At 60.6% G+C, this 13,678-nt stretch overlaps 1 protein-coding gene across 1 annotated transcript in view; it reads left to right on the top strand.

The window, feature by feature from the left end:
- The window catches only part of ADAMTS16 (ADAM metallopeptidase with thrombospondin type 1 motif 16), a 57,030-nt gene extending 44,648 nt beyond the window's left edge, over nucleotides 1–12,382 (top strand). Inside the window, exons 14-23 of the mRNA XM_056109076.1 lie at nucleotides 618–748; nucleotides 1,177–1,300; nucleotides 1,599–1,843; nucleotides 4,048–4,183; nucleotides 4,653–4,779; nucleotides 8,423–8,624; nucleotides 8,721–8,918; nucleotides 10,150–10,368; nucleotides 11,048–11,195; nucleotides 12,267–12,382. Of these exons, the coding sequence (XP_055965051.1) occupies nucleotides 618–748; nucleotides 1,177–1,300; nucleotides 1,599–1,843; nucleotides 4,048–4,183; nucleotides 4,653–4,779; nucleotides 8,423–8,624; nucleotides 8,721–8,918; nucleotides 10,150–10,368; nucleotides 11,048–11,195; nucleotides 12,267–12,382 (1,646 nt within the window). The remainder of the gene's footprint in view (nucleotides 1–617; nucleotides 749–1,176; nucleotides 1,301–1,598; nucleotides 1,844–4,047; nucleotides 4,184–4,652; nucleotides 4,780–8,422; nucleotides 8,625–8,720; nucleotides 8,919–10,149; nucleotides 10,369–11,047; nucleotides 11,196–12,266) is intronic.
- The last annotated feature ends 1,296 nt before the right edge of the window (nucleotides 12,383–13,678 follow it).

Raw genomic sequence — 13,678 nt, 5'->3', positions numbered from 1 at the left:
ATACCAGTAACAATGATGGGTCTCATTCTCCTAATTAGCCTTGAATATAATCTCAGGGCTAGGATGAAAGAGACGTTACTGGGGCCTGCTCGAGGCAATCGACGAATAACAGGATGATGAAATGAAAATTCTTCTTATGAGTTTTGCAATATTATGTATTTTACCAAATTTATAAATGATTAAGAAACATGATTATTTTGGACTGATCTTTGTAATAATTTTAACCTCTCCTTACAAAATCCTCTAGACATGAGATTGCTATACAGTAAAAAAAGTTACATTTGGAATCAGGAAATACTTATTGAATATTTATGTGCCAGCCTCCATGTGGAGAGTTAAGAGCTGGAAAGGACATGATAGAGTCAAAATCCTTAGAAGAGCTTGAACATCGTTAAAATGACAAAATGACAGGCAAAGATAAAGCAGCATTAGGTGGCCTTGAAAAACGTTTTTGCAATGTCTTATTGTGTGGGGCAATGGCTGGGTAGTGGAAGTAGTGTCACTTAAGTGATTAAGTGATTAAGTGAATTTATGAGCAGAAAGGGGGAAAGTACTAAAATTTAGAGCAGAAATGACTGGCGCTGAGTATCTTTTGTATTTGTGTGTTTCTTTTTAAGATCAGGACTCATGCAAGCTCTACTGTATCGCAGAAGGATTTGATTTCTTCTTTTCTTTGTCAAATAAAGTTAAAGACGGGACCCCCTGCCGGGAGGACAGCCGTAATGTGTGTGTGGACGGGAGGTGTGAGGTAAGAAGGGCTGTTCCTTCCCTCACCAGCACCCCCAGACGATCGGCTTGGTGTAGTTCTAAGCAACTCGAGGATTCGCACACAGCCCACACTCAATGCCCCTTCCATATAGTTTCCAGCCCCCAAATCAGCTCCATGTGGCACAGGGCACATTTCTGTCCCTGCACAAGGCAATTCAGGAAGAAAGCGACATTCCCAGGGCCCGTGTGGCCCCAGCTCAGCACCCCCTACCCTGTTTCCACCCCTCAGCCCCGCCATTTCCCTGGGGCTCAGCACTGAGGGCTCCCCGCTGAGGCTGGTGGGCTGGTGGCCCTTGCTAACTCCCCAGGTCCCTTCTCACCTGGAGCAGGGAGGAGGTTTCTCCTGCGATGTGTGACCTGGCCCGTCTTGTCTTCTCTTCCATAAACACTCTGACCTCCTGGGCCCAGAGAGTGGGCTGTGACCATGTGCTGGGCTCCGGCGCTGTGGAGGACTCCTGTGGTGTGTGCAGGGGAAACAACTCAGGGTGCACGACCCACAAGGGTCTCTACGCCAAGCAGCCGCGCGAGCACGGTGAGTCTGGGTGCGAGGGGAGGGGTGGGCGTCGGGAGGGGTGGCTGGGAAGGCTTCGACTCTCCCCTCTCTCGGGAAAGCCATGCGTCTCGAGTCCTTGGCGTGAGTGGAAATGATGGCTAGGCCATGGGAATGAGCAGTCTTAGGAATCGGACACATACGGGGAACTCTGTCACTGCTGTTCCTGAAGATTTCGTGAGTCCTGTGAAGGATTCCTGTGGCTGATGACCAGGCCAGCTTCTGGGTGCGGGTGCTGGAGTCCGCCGTGCCGAGTCCTCCCTCTTCTCTTCCTCCCCAGAGTACTCCCAGATGCTGGTGATCCCCACAGGTGCCCGGAGCATCCGTGTCTACGAGCTGAATGCCTCCAACTCTTATATCGCTGTGCGCAGTGCCCGCCACCGGTACCACCTCAACGGGCACTGGGCTGTGGACTGGCCAGGACACTACAAGTTTTCAGGCACAACCTTTGACTACAGGAGGTCCGACAAGGAGCCGGAGAGCTTGAGCGCCCCCGGGCCCACCAACGAGACCCTGATAGTGGAGGTGAGTGTCTGCCGTGGTCTGGGCAGGGGCTCTCCCAGCGTCTCTGCAGCGCCGAGGGTCTGGCGTGACCTGGAGGGCACCGGGCGGGGGCTGGGGCGCTTCCTTACAGTTGGCGTATCAGAAGCCAACCTTGCTGGTGCGCAGGCTAGCAGAGTGGAGCGTGGCCTGCATCACAATCCGATTCTAAACTCACGTGAGTAGATTTGCACACGCTTTCCCACTAACACTGATTTCTGAGTCCTCCGTGGTGCCTTGTATAAGCCCCTTCCTTCTGTGAGCGCCAAGACTGTGGTGAGCCAGGTAGATCTTGGGGGCCCTGTTTGTGGCTGACTGACATGGAATTGGCGTTCCACTGGGCCTCAGGGACTGGGAGCAGGTGAGAACCCATGGCTGGCTGAGCTCCATCATGGCAGGCTGCGACCTGAAGTCAGCTCAGCACCTTGGGCCTCTCCGGCTCAGCTCAGCATTCAACAGCCCACCCCCCCCCCAACCGAAGCTACCTCCTCCAGGGCAGCCCCCATGGCTGTCCCCTCTAGAGCCCCACCCCCCGCTCCACCCCTGCCCAAGCGCTCCTCTCTTTGTTCTTTCATCCACACCTGACCTGATTTATATATTATGGGCCCCAGGAGAGTTCCTTCTCTTCGATTGGTCGAACCCTAGGAGATCACCCTGTTGGAACAACTAATTCAGGTCTACCTGCATCGCTGGTGTGGGTGACTGGGGGACGAGCGATCAGATAACACAGGCCTTGTAAAGGTTTGTGGAATGGCCTCAAATGCCCTCACGCAAATGCGTTCTGCAGGGTCTGAGTCGGGCTGTACGTGCCATGGAAGCTGGTCCGTCTGCTGCCCACCCTCCCTCCTCTTCTGTGCCCTCCTGTGGTGGGGGCATGGTGCCCATCACAAAAGACGAAGCTTGCCTCCTTTGTCCCGGGCCTTGGTGTGGACGCTCCCTGAGGTGGACAGTGAGCCTGGCCTGGGGGAGCGGCAGCGTGTCCTGGGCGAGTGCAGGGCACAGCAGCCCAGGGCAGCCTCCTGCCTGGCCCACACAGGGTGGCTGTGACCTCTTACAGAATCAGGGCTGACCCACCTGTGGGTGGGCGCTGTCCTCTGGCCAGGCCCAGGCCAGGATAGCCTCAGGAACTGCAAGGGGCACCTCAGGTCCCAGGGCAGGCTCCGGCCTCGCAGTCTACAGTGAGGGCAGGCACCAGGGAACGTACTAGAAGGGAGACAGAGCTCCAGGCTCATCTGCACACGCGGGGAAGACTGAGCAGGGACCCCGCACATGGGGAGATGGGCAGAGTCTGTCAGATGCAGAAGTCTCTAGAAGTCTCTGGAAGCCTCGAGAACCCTTTCCTGCATGCCTCACACGAGAGTCCACACCTGCACGTTGTTCTAGAATGTTCATGTCTAGTCGGGAGCTCGGGCCTGATGAGGAAGCCAGAGTCAGTGGACATCAGGAGCCCTGAGGAAACTGTAATGGACTTTGAGTGGCCGTGGTTTTTTGTGACAACTTTTTTTTATTTATATGGAAGCACAAATACAAAACCAGAAATCAACAATTGCTGCAGATATTATACAAGAAATGTACAGTATATCACTGCCAAAGATGTCAGTATATCACATTTGGAAAATTAAATATTTCTACTGAAGATACTATGTTTATGTATATTTAACTTCCAAAGTCATATTGTGTATAGTTATAATTCATTTTATTTTTTTTATCAGTGATTTATTTATCTTGGATATTAACCCTTTATTGGATGAGTGATGGGCAAATAGTGTCTCCCAGTCTGTGGGCTGTCTTTGTATTCTGATCATCCTTTTCCTTTGAGGTGCAGAGACCTCTTAATTTAATGTAGTCCCGTTTACTTATCTTTCTTTTTTTAATGAATCACTGTGAGATACAGTTACAAACTTACAAACTTGCATGATTTCGGTTTGGTCAGCACCTCAGTACCACCCCCTGCCCTCCCCCCCCCCCAACATCTCTCTTTTCCATCCTTTTATTTTTTTTCTTTTTGGGTCACATCCGGCGATGCACAGGGGTTACTCCTGGCTCTGCACTCAGGAATCACTCCTGGTGCTGTTTGGGGAACCATACAGGATACTGGGAATTGAACCCGGGTCGGCCGCGTGCGAGGCCAATGCCTTCCCCGCTGTGCTATCGCTCCTGCCCCACTCTCTCTCTTCCTCCTTCCGCAGCTGCTGTTCCAGGGCAGAAACCCAGGCATCGGCTGGGAGTACTCAGTGCCCCGGGTCAGGGGAGAAACACTCAGCACCCAGCACAACTACTCCTGGGTGCTGGTCCCATCCGCGTGCTCTGTGTCCTGTGGAGGAGGTACGCCCCGCCCCGCCCAGCTCAGGGCAGCCCAGGGGCCAGGCCTAGCCCTCAGGCCAGACGGAGCTGTGCCAACACAGTTGCTGTGCCACAGAGCCTGAGTTCCCTCGGGCGCCTGCAGGGACTCAGCCACTCCCCGAATCTGGGTTCCGGAGGGCCAGGCCTGGTGGACCACGGAGTCAGCCACTCTGGCCCCTGATGCCCGCACCTGCCCTGCTGGGACACGGTCAGATGTCCATGCCCTGCTGGTGCTTCCCATCTGCCCGTAGGGAGGAGGGGACTCAAGGGAGCAGCTGTGGTTTGCTCTGAGCTGGAGCTGTTGAGGGCGGGGATCACGCTGGACGCGGTTCTCACGTGGTGAGCACTGCTGCTTCCAGCCATGGCCGCGGGCTGGGCCCCAGGAAGCCACGAGCTGGGGCTGGGGACGTCCCATCGCATGCTGCCTCCCGACAGAGTCCCCCGCACGCAGGCCACCTGACCACACGAGAACGCTGCTACCAAGACTGGAGGGACCCGGTGGATGCGTCCTTCTGCAACCCTGCCACACGGCCAGCGGCGGGCGTGCTACCCTGCGGGAACTCCGCCTGCCCCCCCAGGTAAGGGGCCTGGGCCTGCGCTGTGTGTGGGCTCCTGGATGCTTTCAGTGTTTGCTCACCATGTCCCGGGGCCCAAGTGACCGAGAGCTGCAGATCAGAGGGGTCAGCAGAACCAGGTTCCAGCGGGGCCCCCCGGAATGTGTCTGGTCTCTTGGCTGTTAGCGTGAAAGTGGGTTTATTCCTGAGCCGGGGGGGGGGGGGGGGGTGAGAATTGTTTGAAAGGTTTGCAGACCAGCATCTTGGTCCTGTCCCTCCCCGTCTGCTGGCTGCCAGTGGACGATGGCCCAGCTTGTCCCTGCACCAAGCTCTGCCTGGTGCACACAATCCTAGTCTGAAAGCTCTCCACATGTCCCCCCTGCTTCCCGAGTCTCTCAGGGGACCCAGCCACGGCCGAGGGTGCCCGGGTGAGGACCCTGCTGTCCTGCCATCTGACGGCACAGGCGAGGGGCAGAGAAAGGGTGAGAGTCCATCTGGGGGGCTTCCTCTTCTCTGCTGCCACCCCCACCCAGCTGCCCCACATCTGCTCTCACTGGGCGAGACTGACAAGGGGCACGGAGCCGCGGGTGCCCGACAACTGGTGGGCACAAGGGAGGGCACTCTGTGGGGTGAACATGCCATGGGCGCCCCTCTGCCCAGGCATGGGTGGGCTCCCAGCTGGTGGTTTTACCTACCCAGGTCCCGTCCCCACAGGAAGGGGCCTATGGGCTCTCAGGCCAGCTCTGGTGGCAGCGCCCGGCCTTCAGCTGTCCCTTGCTCCCCTCTGTGTAGATGCCACAGGTCCCGAATCAAAGCCTCCACACCTGATGAAGCCCCTGGACGGGCCTCTGGGCTTCCCGGGACCGGACTGGCCAGGCATGCCACAAGGGGACTCTGGGGCTGAGTATGAAGCCATGCTGCCCGCATGCCCTCTGCCCCTCCACCCAGCCAACTGACACCCAGGGTGGGCAGGGCCAGGCAGGAACCACCACAGGCTGCAAATTGCCTGCGTCCATGAGACCCGGGGACAAAGACCAGGGCCAGAACTTAAGGGCAAGCACGAAGACCACAGTGTGGTGGTGGGTGTGAGTGTGTGCATGTGTGTGAGGGGTGAGGGTGTGTGGGGGTGCATGTGTGATTGTGTGTGTTGTGTGTGCGTATGAATATGTGTGTTTGAATGCGTGAGTGTGAATGTATGAGTGAGATATGTGTGAGTCTGTGTGTGTGAGGATGTGTGAGGACATGTGTGACTGTGTGAGTGTGTGATTGTGTGAGGATGCGTGTGAACGTGGCTGTGTGAGGATGTATGTGTGTGTATGAGTGTGAGTGTGTAAATGTGTATGAGGAAGTGTGTGACTGTGTGTGAATGTGAGTGTGAGGACGTGTGTGACTGTGTGAGTTTGTGAATGTGTGTGAGTGTGAGGATGTGTGTGTGACTGTGTGAATGTGTGTGAGGATGTGTGCATGTGCATATGGGGGTGGGCATAAGTCGGGGTTGGCATAAATGGGATTGTGTGTGTCCTTGTGAGTAGGGGCCCTGGAACTCAGGCTACCCGTGGATGTCACTCAGGGGTGGCTGCAGTGACCTGTGCATGCCAGAGGTCACTCCCAGGAGCCTGGGACAGGCCTGCACCCTCAGTGGGTCTCTGGGTTCCACCTGGGGGGGGGGTCCTCTGAGGTGATCCTGGAGAAAGTGCCACAGCCAGACAGTCCAGCTACCCGGTGCTCTGGCCAGGGGGCACTGAGCCTGCCCGTTCCCCTCTTCGAGCACTGACGGGCTGGTGCCCGGTCTCTTGCCCTTGCAGGAGCAGCAGGTCACCAGGCCAGCCCTCACCTGGGCTCTCCCTAGCAGCCCTGCTCTCTCAGGCAGACACAGGCTGGTGTGGCACCATCTCCAACTCACCTCTGGCCTCTGTCACTGATGCCACCTGGTGGCCCTCCAGAGATCTTGTAGAATCCATGCAGGAACCAAGGGCCCAACAGCCAAGCTGCAGACCATGTGCAGCAGGGAATGTAGCCTGACTCATCTGTGCCTCTCTCCCCCGCCGAGAGGGCACTGTACTCAGCTGTGATGCTCTGAGGACTCCCCGCCTGGGAGGACACTGCACTCAGCTGTGATACTCTGAGGACTCCCCTGCCTAAAGGCACTGCACTCAGCTGTGATGCTCCGAGGACTCCCCCTCCTGGGAGGGCACTGCACTCAGCTGTGATGCTCTGAGGACTCTCTCCCCTGGGAGGGCACTGCACTCAGCTGTGATGCTCTGAGGACTCCCCCGCCTGGGAGGGCACTGCACTCAGCTATGGTGATCCAAGGACTCGGGCCTGGCGGGCCTGCCCTATGCCCAGGGTGCTAACCCCCTCCCTGCTGCCGCCCTGCCCCTCCTCCTCCTCCTGCTACTTTTGGGCATGCCTTGCTGACTGCTGGCCCTTGCTCCCTCAGTCGCTGTCTACACCTCTGCTACTGCCTTAGGAGTCTGTCTGCCAGTGCCGCTGTGGAACCAGGCTGGCAAATGCGGACTGAGGCTGCCCACACCCACGCTTGGGTCACTGGGGTGGTCCTGCCTCTATCACACGTCTCTGACCACTTTCTCACAAGCCCAGTGGGGAGGAGGTGGGGGTCCCGCCCACAGAGCGACACCCCGGTCCAGCCCACGGTGAAGAGGAGACCACCTGAGCACACACACGCCTGGACACTGTCCGTCAAGGGCACGGGCAGGCCTTGCTGGCCCCTCTCCCCCTGACAGCTGGGCGCAGCTGCAGTTGCTTGCGTGTGTGACTTCCCTGTGTCTCCCCGGCCCCTGTCAGGCATGCTCTGACTGCTGTTCTGCTTCATGTTCTGTTGCCCCGAGTCATCCCAAAGGCTCAGCGGAGCTTCTGGAGTTTCTCCCCTCCCGTCTGCAGGGGCGCCACATTTAATCACCGCCCGTGACCCCACGCCCCAGCCAGCCAGCTGCTGTGGGGTGCTTTCCCTGCTCCGCGTTCCTGGGCCCCAGAAAAGGCTGACCACTGGCCAAGCTCAGCAAGGCATGGCAGGCAGCCAGGGGCCAAGAGAGGGGGGTGCCCGGAGCCTGAGGGAGCCTGGAGATATGAGGGTCAGCCGGCGGGCACCTGGGTGGGGGCGGGCAGAAGGACCTTTGCAACCAGTTTCCCCACTTCCCGTCCACATGCCGGCCATGGTCAGGTCCCACAGAGGGTCCCCAGACTCCCCAGGGTGCTGAGCACACCCCGGTGTCCCCCACTCCCGTGAATCCTCTCCAAGAGCTTTCTGAGGTAGCTCAGTGCCTGGAGCTGGCATGGGCGACCAGGGACACGGGCAGGACTCAGGGACTTGGTGTGAGCGAGTGTCCAGTTTCCATTTCAGACACTGTCTGGGAGTGGGAGCCCTAGGACAGAAGGGAGGGCGCTGGCCTTGCATGCACCGACCCGGATGCCATCCCCCGCATCCCTTTGGGTCCCCGAGTACTGCTGGGGTTGGTTCCTGGGTGAGAGCCAGAAGTGAGCACTGAGCATCGCCAGGAAGATGCTTGCCGTGAGAGTGACTGGCGACAAGTGTCCAGCTTCTGTTGCAAAGATGCTCTGGCGGGGAGGGCGCCTCCAGTGGACGCGGGGCTGGTCACCGCAGGGGCTGGGCGCAGGGGCCTGGCCCTCACCTCCGTGTTCCCCGCAGCTGGTCCCTGGGGAGCTGGAGCACCTGCAGCCGGACATGCGGCGGGGGCACGCAGAGCCGCGCTGTGGACTGCGTGCGCCGTGCCCGGCGCCAGCTGCAGCCGCTGCCTGCCGGCCTGTGTCCACAACCCACGCCCTCCCGGAGACGCGCCTGCCAGGTGCACAGCTGCCCGCCCGTCTGGGGCACCGGGCCCTGGGCAGAGGTGAGTGGAGGGGGCCCGGGGGTCGCCGGGGGTCGGGCCCTTCCGGTGCGCCCGGCAGCGCCTCCCTGGTGGAGCTGACCGCCCTCCTCCTTGCAGTGCTCGCGGCCCTGCGGGAAGGGCTGGCGGAAGCGGACCGTGGCCTGCAGGAGCTCAGACCCCGCCTCGCCCAAAGAGGCGCTGCTGCCCGACGCCCACTGCGCCCCGCAGCCCAGGCCCAGCGCCCATGAGCCCTGCGTGCGGAGACGCTGCCCCAGGCCCAAGAAGCTGCAGTGGCTGGTGTCCGCCTGGTCCCAGGTGGGTGGCGGGGGGCTGGACCCGGGCAGGCGATGCTGGTCCCAGGTGGAAGGTGGGATTGGTCCCAGGGGGCAGGGCTGATCCCAGGTGGATGGGGCTGGTCCTAGGTAGGAGGTGTGGCTGGTCCCAGGTGGATGGGGTGGTCCTAGGTAGAAGGTGGGGTTGTTCCCAGGTGGTTGAGGTTGGCCCCCAGGTGGGCGGGGCTGGTCCCCAGTGGGCGGCGCTGGTCAAACCCAGCGGCCACCATCAGTGCCCCGAGGCTGCCTGTCCTCCTGGGTTTCCCTGCGCCCTCTCCTTTTCCTGTATCCCTTCCTGAGTCTGCACCCCACGCTCAGCGGTCCACTGTGCTCAGGGTCTCTGCCACATCTCCTTAGGGGTCACCCGCAACTTCTCCTGGGTCACCCGGTGAGCCCAGGAGGGCAAGAAACGGGGCGGGACAAGAGGGTCCCTGCAGATGGACCGCAGATGAGGAGGGCTGGGGGGGCTCCAGACAGCGCCCAGGAGGCTGGCAGGAAGGCGGGTCCATGGCAGATGCATGGTGTTGGCAGGGGAGGGCATCCATGCCCGGCCACTGGGGGTGAGACGCCGGCTCCCCACGCAGGGCTCAGTGCTCGGGTGATGGGGCTGGTCCCAGGTAGAAGGTGGGGCTAGTCCCAGGTGGGCGGGGCTTATCGCAGGTGGACGGGGGCTGGTCGCAGGTGGGCGGGGCTGGTTCCAGGTGGATGGGGTTGGTCGCAGGTAGGCTGGGTTAGTCCCCGGATGGGCGGGACTAGTCCCACAAGGGCCCTCCTCCTGGAGAACCCCCTCCCCCCCCAGTCCCTCTGCCTCTGCAGCTGGAGTGGAGGGAGGGTGAACATGAGCCAGGAGATGGGGTGTGACAGCCCATGGAGGAGGGAGCCCTGCTGCGGTGTGCACCAGCGGGTGCAGGCCGTGACCCCCACTCCCACCCCTGGACCCCCCCCCGCTGGAGTGGGGATTCCTTGGCAGGATGGACAGGCAGAGGCAGTGCAGGGCTGAGACAAGCAGTAGGAAGCGTCATCCGCCTGAGCCCACCGGCCCAGCCAGGCCCTCGCACATACCACAAGCTCACCGACACGCACAAACCCGCACCCAGGGGGTCACGCAGGGCACACACTCACATGGGCACACACCCAAACGCTCACCCCTGTAACTCCCAATGCGGCACCTGCCAGCCCAGGCCCCACGCCTGCTCCCGCCTCTCCCCTCCCAGTGCTCCGCCTCCTGTGGCTCGGGGACCCAGAGGCGCGTCCGCAGGTGTGCCGAGAAGTATGTTTCTGGGAAGTACCGTGAGCTGCCCACTGAGAGCTGCGGGCCCCTGAGGCCCCCCACCCTGGAGCTGGAGCAGGCCTGCAGCGAGGGTCCCTGCTCCCCACCTGCCCAGGGTGGGGGGCCCCTGCAGGCCACCTGGCTCGCCACCCCCTGGTCTCAGGTAAGGCCTCTGGGCTCCAGGGACAGGGTTGGCCGTGCTCCGGGCAGGGAGGTGCCAAGGGTTGTCCAAGGTCCCCATGTCCCTCCCTTTGTCCAGAGAGTGGCCATGCCTCCTCATGCTCCACCAAACCAGGGGTCCTGCTCTGCCCTGTCCCCCTTCCTGGCTGCCCCTGGACGGTCCCTTGCAGCCCCTGGCCCCGCTTCCTCCCATAGCTGGTCTCAGAGACCACCGTGCCTGCTGTGTGGGTGACCCATGCGACTGACAGGGAGTTGCCCTCCCTTCCTCCCTGGCCCTGGTACCCCAGTGGGGGCAACAGGAAGAGGCCTTGGGGTGGCTCAGCTCAGAGGCTAATGGGGGCCCCCCTCCCTGTGAGATTCCACGGTGTCCAGAAGGAAACTTGGTGACCTGGGACCCCCAAGGGGGGCTTGGTGGACCACCAGCAGCCCAGGATCGCTCCGTGGTGGTGTCCCGCTGGCACGGGTCCTCCTGCCTCTTGCACCCCACTTACCCCCATGCGTGCCCCACATTCCCGCGTCCCTCAGACCACCTGTGACTCCAGAACCTTCCAGAGCCATCCCCCCATCCGGCCTCAGTGCCTCTTGGCTCTGCAGCTGTGTGGGGGCCATGCCTGAGGGTCACAGGGTGGCCCAGGTAACCGGCGACCCTCCCCTCCCTGCAGTGCTCAGCCAGCTGTGGGGGTGGTGTGCAGAGGCGGTCAGTGCAGTGTCTGCGGGGCGGCCGGCCGGCCCCCGACTGCCCCCTGCCCCAGAAGCCCGCGGCCTCCCTGGCCTGCAATACATACTTCTGCCCAGTGCCCAGGATGAAGGGTGAGTACTGGACGTGCTGCCCTCACCCACCTGGCGCCCCCACGGGCACCCAGGTCCCTGGGGTCTCCCAGAGGAGCAAGAAGCGGGTGGCCCTGGCCAGGGAGCCCAGCTGGACTCTGTGCTCCCCCCTTCCTCCTGCTGTCTTCCCACAGGGCGGCCCTCAGGGCAGAGCCCCCTCCCCCCGGCTCTCCCCAAGCCCACTCACAGGCCCTTCTGGCTTAGAAACCTAGAGAGCTCGATTTCTTTCCTAGCTCAGTATGTGATGTTGTGTCCAAAGGAGCACTTTAAAGCCAAGTCAGGGGCTGGAGAGACAGCATAGCAGGGAGGGCGTTTGCCTTGCATGCGGCCGACCCGGGTTCAATTCCCAGCATCCCATATGGTCCCCCGAGCACCACCAGGAGTAATTCCTGTGTGCAGAGCCAGGAGGAACCGCTGAGCATCACTGGGTGTGACCCCCAAAAGCACTGTAGCACTGTCCTCCCATTGTTCATCGATTTGTTCAAGTGGGCCCAGTAACGTCTCCATTGTAAGACTTGTTATTGTGCTTGGCATATCGAATACGTCACGGGGAGCTTGCCAGGCTCTGCCGTGCGAGCAAGATACTCTCGGTAGCTTGCCGGGCTCTCCGAGAGGGGTGGAGGAATCGAACCCGGCTCGCCGGGGCTGGCCGCACACAAAGCAGACGCCCTAACACTGTGCTATTGCTCCAGCCCCCCAAAGCAAAAAAAATAAAGCCAAGTCAAACACAGCCCCCCATGCCTGGAGGCACCTCAGACCCTCAACCAACACCACAGCCCGTGGAGGGGCAGGGCAGCTTCCTGGCAGGAAAGAGGGGAAGAGAGGAGGGTCAGCTCTGCTGGGGGCTGGACTCTGGAGACCCCTGAGCAAAGGCCTCTTGGGTCAGCAGGCTACCACTAAAGGGGAATCTGAGCTCTGCAAGGGCCTCCCAGAGGGGTCTGGGCAACAGCAGGTTCCCGTGGCCCCTTGGACACTTAGGGCCCCCAAGACAGAGCATGCAGAGCTAGATGCAGTGCCCAGAGATACTGACTAACTTAGAGCTGGCTCTTCCAGACGCCCTCTGCAGAGACTTCTTCCCCTGGTGCCCACTGGTGCCCCGCCATGGCATGTGTGCCCACCGGTTCTATGGGCAGCAGTGCTGCTGGACCTGCTCCAGGTCCAATGTGTGAGCAGGGATGGTGCTGCCTGCAGACAGGAGACGCCTCTTCAGCACAAAGGAACTGCATCGTCCCTACCCTCAGTGCACAGCTCCCGAAGGGGCCTGCCAGGCTCCCGACACCTCTGGGGTCAGGCATCCTGTGTCTGAGCCGGGGGCTGCTCTGGAGAAGAGACACAGTGTCTGTGGGTCTGCTACTGCTCTCACCACTGAGCGCCACCATGCTTTGTAGGAAGAAGGAAGGGCCCAGAATACAGAATCTGGGTGAAATCTTGGTGCAGTCCAGACCCCCTAACCCGCACCCCACTCAGGCTCTCAGACAGCTGGTCGACCAGATATCACAGCCAGCTCCTGGGTCAGCTCCGGGGCCTCACCTGCCCTCAGGAGTACTTCTCTTTGCAGCGACCCGGGGCTGCCTCTTCAGGGAGGAGCTGGATTGTGGCCAAGTGGGGGAGGGCGGGAGCAGCCCCTCACTAAGGTGCTCCTTGCCGTGCTCCGTCTCAGGTGCTGGGTAACCCCCACCTGCCCCCATCTCTTCCCGTGCCCCTGGTGCGTGTCCTACGGGGCCCGAGAGATCCTTCTAGAAACACCGCCTATTCAAAAGGTGTAGGTGCCTGCCTGAGCTGCCCCTCCCCACCCCCACCTCCTGCTGCAGCCCCCCCCCCCCGCCCCCCGCAGTGGCGTGCTGGGTATTTATAGTTGCTGGAGTTTTGTAATACATTTTTCTACTGTTCCAACACTTCTCTTGCCTGCTTCTGATTCTTCATGTGTGGAGTCTGGGGAAATGGTCTCCAATGGAGGAATGGAGGCTCTAGAGTCCACTAGAAAGTTCCAGAGCCAAGGGAAGGAGCATGTGACCAGGCAAGGCGGCTACAGGGAAGCTGGCTGCTGGGTGACTGGGTGGGGGGGGGGGTGCTTGGGTGCGGGTTTTCTGCAGCTTTCACAGCACCCCGGGGAGCACAATGGTCAGTTGAGGGAGAAGGAGCCGGACTCTGGGTGCTGTGATCTTTCCTAACTCTAGGGTGTTGGGTGTCCTGCGGGCACGTGCCCTAAGGCTCAGCATCAGCCTCGAGAAAGCCCACCTGCTCTACAGAGCCCAGCACAGATCTCTGTCTCAGAGCTCCGCCCAACTCCTGTGGTCACAATTCACCCTGGGAAGTGTCGAATTCCCTGGGCTGTTTCTTCACAAAGCCGTAGAACCTCACACTCCTTTCTTCCAGAACATTCCTGCCAACTCCAAGGGAATGCTAGGAGTGGAGGTGTTGCAAGTCCCGCTCTGTCCTTCTGCCTTGTGTGTTCCCTATGTGTC

This window comes from Sorex fumeus, unplaced genomic scaffold, assembly GCF_029834395.1.
Source record: "Sorex fumeus unplaced genomic scaffold, SorFum_2.1 ptg000264l, whole genome shotgun sequence".
NCBI classification, from domain to species: Eukaryota; Metazoa; Chordata; class Mammalia; order Eulipotyphla; family Soricidae; genus Sorex; species Sorex fumeus.
The sequence above is the reverse complement of the archived record's forward strand: the minus strand, read 5'-3'. Positions and strand labels throughout refer to the sequence as shown.